Source organism: Plectropomus leopardus, chromosome 16, assembly GCF_008729295.1.
Source record: "Plectropomus leopardus isolate mb chromosome 16, YSFRI_Pleo_2.0, whole genome shotgun sequence".
NCBI lineage: Eukaryota > Metazoa > Chordata > Actinopteri > Perciformes > Serranidae > Plectropomus > Plectropomus leopardus.
In genome coordinates, this window is record NC_056478.1 from 18212900 (window position 1) to 18226362 (window position 13463).

The following is a 13463-nucleotide window of genomic DNA, read 5'->3' on the forward strand; positions in this document are numbered from 1 at the left end:
AGTCTGCTTTCTGTTCTTTGAGATTCTCAATTTTGGTTAATTATTCACACAATAAACAGACATGCACTGACTGGCAATGAAGTCTGCGACCTCTATCAGCCTTTGAATGCGTGAAAAGGGGAAAGAAAGCCATAAAAGTTGACTTCGCGGGGAGAAGTTCAGCTTTTTGTTCATGCAAATTGTAGAAATTGTGTTTTGCAATTACCTCGTGAATTAGGAAGATAAAACGGTTATTCAACGCTGTTCTCTTTTTTGTGCTTTGTGCTCTTTGCCTGAGCACATCGTCTGCTAGGAGGAGCTTTGGGAATTCAAATCAGATCTTTTTTTATAAGCCACCACCACTGTCGTCTCCCTTGTTCCTGTGCACCAGACTTGACAGCTTCATGGGCTGGGCAGATAAAGCTATATGGAAACACGTGACGGGGCTTGTAGGAGCGACGCTTCATAAGTGTGAAGACACAGAGAAAGAGACTGGAGAGACGCTGGAGCCAGCAGCAGCAGCAGCAGCAGGAGCAGAGGCAACCTGTATCCACAGAGCTAGAGCGCACTCCAAGAGACACTTCTGCAGACATCCGACAAACTTCTGTCACATATAGAATCTGAAAAAGAAACTAAAAATTATGATTATAACGGTGGTTTCACTCTAACACATGCATGCTGGCTGTCTCTCCCTTTATGTAAGATCTGTGTTGGTTGGATGATGCGCTTCTGACTTGGATTAACGCGCGGCGATAAAGGGCGATTCTGCGCACTTGGAAGAATTATGTAAGGTAAAGAAGCACTTTTAGTCTTTTAAATGTTTGATTTCAGCTTTAAATGTTGTTATCAAGCTGATATTAGCACTTTAAACGCTTTATGTTGTTTGTCCCAGCATGAAACTGTCGATTTTATTCTTTTTAATTGTGCGCATTTGTGCATTTTGCACCAGATTAACGATAAACCTGGACTCCTGTATTGATAAGACTTTTAGAAATCGCAATACTAAATTACTTTCCAAAATATATATTTACATTATGCAATATCAATTATCTCGCCTTTATATATCTCTGTAGTATTACGGTAGATAAGACTACCGAAATTTGAGCATGCATATGTTGTTTTTCATATGTTTAATTAGCTTTTAGTTATATATTTCTGTTTTGCAGTAGTCCTCCAGTCTGCAAAGGTGCAGATGAACTGCATCGTTTTGTCTGCCTCTGCACCTCATTGAAAAAAGAGGCGTTTTTATTTTTTTATCCCCAGCCTTATGTTTTATGTTTTTATAAGTATGTTCTTGAAAGGAAAACACTCTGTGATCAATAATTTTGTGTGTTGATACAAGGTGCATGATACAGTATTTATAAGTACACCAGATCCCAGACATCAGGTGTGGTTTATTCAGGAATCTATAAAAATGTATATTTAATTCAGAGTATATACAATTTTACAAAACCATTAAAGAATAAAAAAAAATCTGAATTTGTGCAATGAGAAATATTTGCATTACATGAAGATTTTCTCATATTAAAGGTATTTTTATATCAAAGGTGTGCACTCTTGCAAATTTAATCTCCTCCCATGATGGGATTCTTTTGTAGGATTTTCAAACATGTCTAAAAAGTTTGTCATCAATTTTGTAGGTTGTCCAGGCATCTTAGACTGCAGTATTACCCTCAGACACAGCCATGAAGTCTGTGCTGGATGGTGTGGCCGACACCACCTTCCGGACTATCACATCTGGTTTACAGTATCTGGGCTCCAACGACGCTAACTATGACGACCCCCTCAATGATGTAGACTTCAAGGCAGGTTTCTCTCTGCAGAAACCCTTATCTGCTTTCCGCAGCAACTCCTTCCCGGACAAAGTACCTGCAGACGAGGAGCTCATCCTCAAGGGCATCCCCTTCTTCCCCACCAATGCCACAGACTTGTTTGGCAACAGGAGCACATTCAGAGATGAGACTAATACGATACAATGTGGGGAGAACTTTATGGACATGGAGTGTTTCATGATCCTGACCCCGAGCCAGCAGCTGGCTGTGGCTGTCATGTCTCTGACTCTGGGTACCTTCACAGTGCTGGAGAACCTGGTGGTGCTCTGCGTCATCCTTCAGTCCCGCACCCTCCGGTGTCGCCCGTCCTACCACTTCATTGGCAGCCTGGCTGTGGCTGACCTGCTGGGGAGTGTCATATTTGTCTACAGCTTCCTGGACTTCCACGTCTTTCATAGGAAGGACAGCCCCAATGTTTTCCTCTTCAAGCTGGGTGGAGTCACGGCATCATTCACTGCGTCTGTGGGGAGCCTTTTCCTCACTGCTATTGACCGCTACATCTCCATACACCGGCCTCTCGCCTACAGGCGCATCGTCACACGGACCAAGGCGGTTATTGCCTTTTGCATGATGTGGACCATCTCCATCGTCATTGCAGTGCTACCTCTGCTGGGCTGGAACTGTAAACGTCTCAACACTGTTTGCTCAGACATATTCCCTCTGATTGATGAGAACTACCTGTTGTTCTGGATCGGCGTAACCAGCGTGCTGGTTCTTTTCATTATCTACGCCTACATTTACATCCTGTGGAAAGCTCACCACCATGCTGTGCGCATGCTGAGCCGCACCTCCCAGAAGAGTCTTGTTGTTTACTCAGCAGATGGGACTAAAGTGCAGACCACACGCCCCGAGCAGGCACGCATGGACATCCGTCTGGCCAAGACCCTGGTGCTCATCCTGGCGGTGCTGGTCATCTGCTGGGGCCCATTGCTCGCCATCATGGTGTATGACCTCTTCTGGAGGATGGACGATGACATCAAGACAGTATTTGCATTCTGCAGCATGCTCTGCCTGCTCAACTCCACTGTCAACCCAATCATCTACGCCTTGAGAAGCAAGGACCTGCGGCACGCCTTCCTCAGCTCCTGCCATGCCTGCAGGGGCAGTGCCCAGCAGTTGGACAATAGCCTCGAGTCAGACTGCCAGAACAGAAATGCCAACATTTCTGCCAACAGGGCTGCAGAGAGCTGCGTGAAGACCACTGTGAAAATAGCCAAAGTAACAATGTCTGTGTCAACTGAAACTTCTGCAGAGGCTGTCTAATTGGCCGTCAGGGGGGAAACTGTGTAAATGTCATCCTCCCCAAATAATGCCATTCAACACATTATAGCAGAAGTTAAGATATTCCGGAGAAAAAAAAAAACAAATCCTCTCTTGAAAGTATCGACGTACATCCTCACATAGATGCTTTAGTGGTTGCATTATTTTACGTCAGTTTGTGAGTACACGGTGTGCCAAAGTGCCAAACGGTGTTGCAGGTTCATAGGAGGGACTCACAATATGAAAAGGATTATCAAAGACTATCATAAGTCTGCTGTTTACCATAGACTTCATGATATCCAGTTAGTGAAGGCATATTATATTTTTGTACTGTGAATTCAGGTTTTGAAAACAATATATCTTCATTTATGGGATAAGGGGCTACTGACATTTTTAATTCGAGATGTTTTACTGTGTCATTTAGACTTTAAAAATGTGTCTTGCACCATAAATATAACAAATCTCCGCGTCTTGACTTTCTACAGGCTTCATGTACATGTCGCATAAAGGCATTTCTATGAGGGAATGAGCTAGAAAAAAAAGACTGATTGTTTATTTCCAAAATTGCTGTTAAACGTGTCACTTTTGTACTTGTTCTGGCAGTGAGTCACAAAATGATGAGATTTTGAGAAATGAGAGGTGATTCATGCTCAAGATAAAAAAAAAAAACAAAAAAAAAACATTAATCACCATGACAATAAACTCTAACAAGATAGAGCCTTTTGAGCAAATCTAGAATGGCATTTTCTGTGGCAGCGTGACGATCGTCCCCGTTGTCCATTTCTTTACCTGCTAGCTGTTAGACCTTTAGAGTAACGTGTCTTTGTTCAAATGTAAACCTAACGACTGTACAGTGTTCTCTTGAAAAATAAAGTGATCATTCAGCTATACAGCCAACACAATAACAACAATAGGCTCTCTCCGCCAAAGCTTGAACACATCAAAATTTGGACGCAGTGTGCTGGTCACTACTGTAACAAACTGAAGTGGTTTCTGACTATAGCTGCTTTCATCCAATGTATGATTTTACTGGACTCCGCCTATGTGTGTGATACCTTGTGACTTGGTGATATATTTCCGACCCTGAGCCTTTTGATCATTACAGTGAGTTGTTTTAGTGCTACTGTTGCAGCGGGGCGTCATTTCGGAAAAATAAAAGCAACCCATGCACAGGCCTAGTGAAGTACTTTTGGCGTAACTCTAAATAAAAAACTATGTCTGCTGTTAATTTTACTTATCTTAACAAAGAAACAAGGGGTCGTTTCATTAGCTGGGTGGAAGTCTGTGTGTATGTGGAGACTCGACAACTGACCTTACAAAAGAAATCTGAAGAGATGTGATTTTTCTAATAGATGATGTAGTTCTTTTAATCTAGAAATCTCACAGCACAATTGTTCTGTAGACATTTATCTTGGTGTAAAGTTATCCAGACAGCTGTTTATCAGTATGCTTTGCTGCCTCTTGTATTATTAAGTATTGAAGATCAAAATGTCAACTGTCAAGTGGCTTCTGTACAGTGGTGGCATTTTGAGGAATCTATGGCTAAAAAAAAAAACAAAAAACACAATCAGTCAAGTGTTTTTAGTATTGCTGTTTTCAAAACTTTTGAATAAAGTTGCAGCTGGTTGTCATTTTGCCTGCCGTTATTTGATTGATAAACTGAAACAGGAGGTCACAGCACATTTTGCGTAATTCATCCAACAAGCACTGATTCAAGAGGAACAGATACCGAGACAGTCGGCCAAGCCCTGAGCTGAAGGCAGCCTGAAGTCATCAGTGATGGTTTAGTGCCCCCTCGTGGAAAATCTCACATTGTCAATGGTGTCAGATTTTCTGAGGATAGATGTTATTTCTACACATTCATTTTAGCTTTCTTAGTTTACTGTGGTTACTCCTTGTAACCACAGTAAACTAAGTGATAAATTGCAAGAACATGGCTGCCACAGCATCCTCTGGCACCAACATCTGCTCTGTTCATCTCTTGGCTTAGAGGGACAGGGAAAATTGCAACATCTGTTCATGCAGATGTCAACAGGATTTTGTTCATTTCTCTACCAAATACTCCAATCTGTGAAAAGCCATGAGGTGGGTTTACTGTAATGTGTGGAAGTCTGCAATTAGACAGAAAACAATTGACAGATTAATCCACAGTGACAATAATCTTGTGCTGGTCCCCTAGTAGTGCAAGAGTGTCATAGATAAATAGATAGATAGATAGATAGATAGATAGATAGATAGATAGATTAGATGAAATTGTATGTTTAAATATTCAAATGAGGCATCCTCTAATAAATACATATTTGCTTTTTTAAAAGATTTCCAGAACAGACATCTGAACTAAATTAAACAGCTAAATATATATTTGGAACCTCTTTTTTTATTTGTCTGAAAGAAGACATGGAAATTTAGAATCTGACTTTATTCTCATATATAAATTACACAGTAAAATAGTATGTAGCTACAGTGCTGGGATCTTCTTTGGGTTAATTGACTACACTAAGTTCTGAACCAAACTTTTTTTTTTCTTGTATCATGTTTAATCCATACAATTATCATTTTCTCACTTTTATAAGAAAACAAAAAAAGACGACAATAACTACACAGTACATAGGGGATATCAGTCAACAAGCAATAAAGATATTAAATAAACATTTAAGGCTTTATAAACTGTTATTGTTTTCATTGCTTTACTATTCTTCAATCATGTAGCGCAATATCTAAATGTAGTATCTGAATTTTATTTTCAATTGTATGTGTGACATCGTTTTTTGGTCCATAGGCATTTGTGAATGTAGACTTTTCCGTAAAAAGTCACAAGGTTAGAAATAAACTGCTTTTTGCAATCAGTCTATTTTTTATCTTAAAAAATACCATGTTTCTTCCTTATAAATGACTAACAGATCCAGTCAACGTCAAAATTAATTTAAATACTGGTTTTCTTAGCATGAAGCTCCAAGAACAAAGTTTCCAAAGCATCAAAACACAACCAAAAAATGCAAACAGCAATCATAAATCATCACTGTTAGGAAAATATCATTGATAGCTTGATGTTTTAATTGTCATATAGGCTGCAGGCTGCAGATATTTCTGATGATTTTTAAAATAGAGAGAAGAGAGGGGTCTGGTTTGGATATAAAAAGGCTGATGTAGGTAGATTTATGTCGTAAATACATACTATAAGTATTATATTAACTTTCATTATGTTGGGCACAAGTATTTAAGTGAAAATGAAACTTGGCCGTGGTTTGGGGATTTTGTTGGCAAACAAAACAAATTTGAAAAAGCCAGTTTCAATGTATTCGGGAAATGTAGTATTCAGGTGAAATAAAACAACGGGCGCTATAGGGAACAAAAACTACAAGTACCAGCATGAGCCCCTTCTTTGCGCATGCGCATAGTTGATCAAATCAAACGGAATAAAAGATAAACTAGCCCAAACCGTTGTGGATAGGATTCGGAGCTAGAGCCTCAAAATCTGCTATCATCGGTTTTTATATCGAATTTACGGTACATTATTTTATTCACATTGCTTAAGAATATATTCAGTAACGTAATCTATATGAGATTTATCAGCAGAAAGCAACGAGAGACGAAAATAGTGCATATTTGTCTGCTGCCCGGAACCGCTGAAGCCGTTTGACCTAGCTAACGTTAGCTAGCATTAGCAGTACAGACCGGGGCCCAGGTCAGCGACTCTCCCAGATAACAGGGGATTTTAGCTTCTCTGTCCTAGTTTTTTAGACACTTTTTTACGTGATGGCTTGCGGGGCTACTCTGAAAAGGACTCTGGACTTCGATCCACTTATGAGCCAGGCTTCACCTAAAAGAAGGAGGTGCGCCCCGATCATGTCCCCAGTCTCTTCACCACAGAAATACTTGCGTATGGAGCCCTCGCCGTTTGGGGAAGTGTCGTCCAGACTCACCACAGGTAATTTAAATCAACATTTTATGTTTCAGTAATCTCAGATTCAGTATAGTCAAACCATGTTTTAATGTAAACTGATTAGCATTCGCACATTAGCGTTTCCTCCGTGTGCACCGGTGTCTGTGGTGAGGCTGTTACCAAACTCCATAGGTAATCCGACGAGTTAAATGAGTGGTGGTGTTAATACGCTCTGTTGTTGAGCACAAAGTGATTTAACGATGTCACATAAGTCGTTATGGCTTAGTAGTAAATTCGGCACACGCGTTGTAGCCGTTTTCTTTAATGCGTGATTGGTTTTAAGTAATTGTTATCAGTGGTTCAGGGAAGTAGAGTTTGGAAATAACAGGAAGCCAAGGTTTGTGATGCTCCAGTGTGATTAATAGACTGATGGACAATTACCTGGATACACCAACAAGGCCACATGATATAACCAAACGTATGAAATTCCATCGTGGCTTTGTCCGAGGCTCCTACGGGCTTGGATAACCAGGAAAAATCATCAGATTTCACAATATCATTTTACAGGCCTGGAAAAGTTATGAAATTAGTTAAAATCATTAAAAGTTTTGGAAAAGTGATGGGATTTTGTTGTTATGAAATGAATCATTACAGCAGTCTTCTGTAGATAATGTCCAATTCCAAGGCTCAAAAAGTGTATGCTCACACTCTCGTGTTGCAGCATTGTTTTTCAGATATTCAAAAATAAGTTATTTTTGAATACACTTACAATCATTTCTTTCTTCCCTCATGCTTAAAAGCCAATGCCAGACTGATATATTGTGTTTATATAACTGCGTTTGTAGTTTGAAGTATTTGAAGTGAATTTGAACATAAGCAGTTATTGGAGATTAGAAAGGGCTGTGGATTCATTTTCATCCAAGAATTAACATTGCGAGTAAAGTATACTGTACAGTTCTGTTTGTGTTATACAACGTGAATGGTCTCTCAAGTTGTCATGGTTTGAAATTGTGTCTATGAAAATGTGTGGGAACCCTGTTTCTCTCCGCAGAAGTGTGGCTCCCCTGTATGAAGATGTCGCTTCTATAATGTTGTGTGTTGTTATGTTTTCAGAGCAAATTCTACACAACATCAAACAGGAGTACAAGCGTCTGCAGAAACGACGACACCTCGACAGTGCTTTTCAGCATGCAGACAGCTGCTGTCCTCTGGACCTGCAGAATGTCCACAGTGGATCGGCCCTACCAGGTAGCTACCATCTTAATCAAGGTATTAATTAGTTTTACCAAATCCATCAACTTAATTCAACTGTTATGTACCTGTCATTTCACCAATTTACCAGATCACGAGTTTATTGTCATCTGCTTGGTTTATGGTGCACTGCGTTTGCAATTCAGTTTGAAATTTCAACTGAAACGCCTCTTGAAGTCGGATTTGCAGCTCGAAAAGTCATAGGAACCTCACCAACCCCGAACTCTAAATCAAAGATGACTGCTCTGTGCATCAACAGTATGGAAAGCCGCAGTGATACACTGTTTATAAGCACTTCTGTCTAATTTGTGTCCCGCTCAAACAGCAGAACACACAGTACTGTCCAACTTCTGTTTCTGGACATGTTGCTACATGTTTGTTTGCTTAATATACAGCGTAACTTATTATTCTCGACTGGTATTGCCAACCTGGCTAGAACTGGTAATGCTTAAAACATTTTGGTTTTTCAACGTGTCGTAATTTTTATGAAGCCAATCCCAACTCCAACTTCAGATTTAAAAAGAGGGCAGCGTTAGGTCCCGAGTAGGATGTTTGTATTGATACTAATAGCTGATAAAGGCACATGGTTACAAGCCTGATATGAGACAGTGCAACCAAATTATCACCACTTAATAATTCCTATTCTTCCTCCAAAATATAATTTGGCACGCCTGGTTACGACTGAATGACATATACATTCGCTTTGGCGTCATTTTTTCATCATCATCATTTTTTTCTTCTTCTTTTCTTTAAATCAGCCACACACTGAACCTGACCATGTTGCAGTGCTCTGTCCATGTTTAATGTCATATATCTTGCACTAATCGCGTGCTGTCGGCTGTCTTAACAGGTACATCCTCAGGTGCCTCATCTCCCACCAGAAAAGAGCAGCCTTTATTTTCCCTCAGACAGGTTGGGATGATTTGTGAAAGACTGCTGAAAGAGCGGGAGGACAAAATCCGTGAGGAGTATGACGAGATACTAACGACAAAGCTTGCAGGTATGATTTATTTATTTTTTTTAAATGGCATGGGAAACAATTTGTCATCAGTAATCCCATGTCTTGTGCTAATAATAAGTGTTTATTCCTCCAACAGAGCAATATGATGCATTTGTCAAGTTCACACATGATCAACTGATGCGAAGGTTTGGAGAGCAGCCTGCCAGCTGTGAGTATATTTATTATTGCCAAACACTTGTGGCCCGTTAATGGTCTGCACCAAACCTTCCCTTTGTTTATCTTTTTATGCCTCCGTGCTGTCCTTTTACACTCAAGTATAAACTGATTATATTTGGAGGTCAAAGGTCACTGTGACCTGACTAAATATGTTTTTGGCCATAACTCCAGAATTCATATGCTAATTATGACACAATTTACACGAATGTCAAAGGATGTATTGATGAAGTGATGACTTTTTATGACGTAAAAGTCACTTTTGATGCTAGCTTTGCTACATAAAGGTGGTGGGCAGGGCTGCCCCCTGAATGTTAGAGTTATCAGTCAGACTGACATTGCTGCAAGTTGAGCTGTTGTTTTTTTTTCTTTTCTTTACTAATCAGTGTGCTTCTGGGGACGTTTTGGTCCCCAGACTCAGCTGCGGAGTGAGTGCTCTTGACATTCATGTTGAATATTCACATTGAATAGCAGAATCTCGGCCCTGCCGTAGTCTGGCGACCTGTCCAGGGTGTACCCCGCCTTTCGCCCAATGACAGCTGCAAGGACAAGTGGTTACCGACAATGAATGAATGAATGAATAGCAGAAACTGAATCGACTAATAAAATTCTGAGTCGGGTGCAGTCTTTCTGGCGGGTTGTTACAGGATGTCCCAGGTCGCGCACCTGACTTCTCTGACTAATCAGTGGTCTATAATGTTAACTCAACCTTTGAGCGTAGGTTAAGTTCACTTTGAAAGAGGTGATATTACAAAAAAATACCTGGTAATAAACACTGCCAGTGAAAACTTAAAAAAAGAGCTTTTTATTTGTTGATGCTTTGCTATTTGTTGATGCTACAACTTTGCTGGTGAACGATCACCAAAGTTGAACTCCCCATGATGAGAGTGTAATAATTTGCTCAGCCATCTGAAGGGAATGTTTTATTCACCCCTTAGCTCACACTGACTGAAAGTGAACGGGAGGCAAATATTTGCCCATGTTATTTTGGCTCATGTGTGGCGGCGTCCTAACAGTGCAGGGGAGGAGACTTGACTGTCTTAATAAAGCGATATTCTCTGAAGGGTGCTGTAAGTATGCAGCTCATCAGTCAGTGTCATTATGCCCCACAGTCAGCTTATGCTGGTGTGTCTGGTCAGTTTAAACGAGAACCTTTATTTTATGCTCAGCATTCACTTTGTGTTTAAAGTCTGTTACGAAACAAGTATTTGTTCCTCTCCACTATTGTGAATCCTGGGGGTCCAACTTTTCCTGTTTTTTTTTTTGTTACCAGCTTGTATAAGTCAGTTTTGATTTAGACAGTTTTAATAAACATTTCAATTGAACCATTAAGGACAAAAAATAGACTTGGTGATAATAAAATGTTTCTTACACAGGATTTTTGATTACTGAAACACACTTCGCAGTGAAAGTAAAATGGCAACGGCCCTATCCTGAACACTCCTGACATCTAGAAAAACAGTTAGTCCACGCTCCTGTACAAGTCACAGCGATTAACTCTGCAGCTACAGTATCTCCTGATATGAAATGTGTTAATACTGAAGCGTCCTCACGCTCTTTTCTCATCTCGTTTGTCCTCCGCAGATGTTTCCTGAGTGTCAGCGTCTGATGTTGAGGACTATAATTTGCTCCAAGCTACTCCAGGGACTCGGTGGATCCAGTTGGACTTTTCTCCTAGCTGTGCCATATCGCCTCTATGTGGACTCAGTTTGTGGCGTTCACGTTTGCTGTGTCTACCAGAGTTAGGATGGCTTCCTGCTGCCAATCCGTTCAAGGACTCGCTGTGACTCTGACAGTGGCCTCTCAACTGCCGTGTCAATATTTATTTGGCTTTGTTCTGATGCCTTCGTAAAAGGCTGACTGCCACCACACACTTGGCCTTTTTTTGATTTCATTTTGTTTTTGTAAATTTTTAGTTATTTCACAGAGGGGATGATAACTGTGCAGCTTCTCTATATGTACATTTTGAAAAAGGGATTGAACTTTGACGAGTGGACAAACCAAGACCGCCTTCAGACTGGACTCCAGGAACAGGCATCTTGGCTTTTTTCAACATTGTTTTAACTTGTACTGGCAGTTACTGCTATTACATTTGTATACACTGTATTTTTAAAATTTTTTTTTTTTGCTTGACTTTTGTTCATTGTACCAAAATATCATGATTTTATTTGCTGTAGGTATAAAGGGGCTTTGATTCAAGAAAAGCGAACAAATAAAGTGTTTACACAAATGTCGCGGTTTGTCATGGTTTTTCTCCACGTGAGTCAGCACACCGTCTTTTGAAGTATCACATGAGTCTCAAAGGCTTTCATATTTTCTACATACTACCTGAACAGCGCCATGACGGCGAGGGAAATTAAGACAACAGCAGCAAAGTATGTGTTCATAAACCATCAACAATAATCAGTGGGATTATTTTTAAACCTCTGCGTCATGATAGCTTTGTTGCATTATGTCTCTCGGTTGTCTGTCTGAGTCTCGTGAATGTGATACCTCAAAAACACCTTGAGGGATTCTCTTCAAATTTGGCACATTTTGTGGTCAAAGGTCACTGTAACTTCACAAATCATGTTTTTGGCCATAACTCAAGAATGAGTACACTAAGTATAACACAATTATGCCCAAGGACTACAGATGGAAATTAGCTAGTAAACTAAATCTGGTTCAAAGCGTCTTATCTCTTCTCAGACTAATGTTATTCTGTACATTGTTCATGATTCAAATAAACTTAATAAAAAGAAAAAAAAAGAATGTCTAGTTGGAGATTTGAATGGCACACCCACCCACAGACGTGATGTAAATTATCTGCAACTTGACTTGTTTTGCCAAGTTACACAAACACAAGGCTGTAATTCTAGTTCTCTGCAGAAAACAAATAGATTTTTTTTAAAGCTCCAGGCTACAGTTTTCAGCTGGGCTTTTGACTTTGCAGTGGAACAGGCTGCAAAATAGAGGTGTCAATATTAGGAAAATTAACCCATTTAATATTTTGGGGGAAAAATGACCAAAATAGGTGGGCATTTAGAAAATATGTAATTCACTGATAGCAGACTGTTATTGTCATCTCAGGCTTTCAGTTTTACCTGAAAACCATCATCAGGTCCTTCTGATACAGGAGCTAAACTTATAACACCGTCATGGTTTTAGAATCCATCTAAAAGAAATTCTCGTCATACTGTGGGCGAGCTTCAACACCTCGATTGCAGCAGACCTGGAAAAATAAAGGAACTCAGCTCAAAATAGTGAAAATGATAACTGTATTACATTTTGAGTTTAGTTTAAGATAAATTGATATCCTCATTACCTTATTTTTTGTCTGCTGGCAACATGCACAGGGCAGAAGCTGTATAATAGGGTGAGCTTTAAAAATAGTTTTATTGGCCTAGATTTTATTTATTATAAAAAGCATGCCCTCTAATAGAAATTATATTTATTTTTACTGTTTTTCCCCCAGACTTAAAAATCTTCAGAAGAGTTCAAATGAAATGTTCCACAATTAGAGTTTAGCAACATATAATAAAACTTTATGTTGCCAAGGAAACACCACATAATTAAATCAAACCGTACTTGATGAGGCGGTGCTAGTGTGTTTTAGTTGTTTACCCCTTAATAAATAATAATTAAGAATATTTTTTTCAGAATATACCAGTCACTTATGTATTCGTGAATATGAACCCTTTGAAACCTGGATTGACATCAGTTTTCTTGTGCTGCGTTCAAACGCCTTTCTCAAGCATTTCAATCTTTCAGGGGTAGAAAAAAAAATTGCCTTTTCCCCATACTTTTGAAAAAAAAAAAAAAAAAAAAGAAATCAGCAACTTGGTATGATTTTTTTTGCAAATTGCAAAAATTTATAAAAGGTGACACGAAAGTGACCTTAGCTAAACCCTTACTTAAAAATGAGAGAGAGAAAATGAATCCAAACATTATCAAATAACTGGAATATATATATATATATATATATATGTGTGTGTGTGTGTGTATGTATAAAACCCCTATATTTCTTGTAATAATATACATAATTATGTATATGTATACATAATATATAATTATTACAGAAAACATATTTTTTTTTAAATATTTG

The 13463-nt window shown here is 39.3% G+C and overlaps 2 protein-coding genes across 4 annotated transcripts; both read left to right on the forward strand.

Annotated features, from left to right (window-relative positions):
• The first annotated feature begins 506 nt into the window (after positions 1-506).
• cnr1 (cannabinoid receptor 1) lies at positions 507-4607 on the forward strand. Of its 2 annotated transcripts, none has more exons than XM_042503497.1 (2): positions 507-770; positions 1620-4607. In XM_042503497.1, exon 2 carries the CDS (start codon positions 1665-1667, stop codon positions 3072-3074), a length of 1410 nt encoding a protein of 469 aa, XP_042359431.1. In that variant the 5' UTR covers positions 507-770; positions 1620-1664; the 3' UTR covers positions 3075-4607. The 2 variants fall into 2 exon arrangements, with proteins under 2 accessions (XP_042359431.1, XP_042359432.1); XM_042503498.1 differs by having other exon boundaries at positions 507-765.
• A 1880-nt stretch (positions 4608-6487) lies between these two features.
• akirin2 (akirin 2) lies at positions 6488-11609 on the forward strand. 2 transcript variants are annotated; one of them, XM_042503820.1, is made up of 5 exons: positions 6488-6999; positions 8068-8223; positions 9056-9205; positions 9303-9374; positions 10964-11609. In XM_042503820.1, exons 1-5 carry the CDS (start codon positions 6828-6830, stop codon positions 10972-10974), a joined length of 561 nt encoding a protein of 186 aa, XP_042359754.1. In that variant the 5' UTR covers positions 6488-6827; the 3' UTR covers positions 10975-11609. The 2 variants fall into 2 exon arrangements, with proteins under 2 accessions (XP_042359754.1, XP_042359755.1); XM_042503821.1 differs by having other exon boundaries at positions 8068-8202.
• The last annotated feature ends 1854 nt before the right edge of the window (positions 11610-13463 follow it).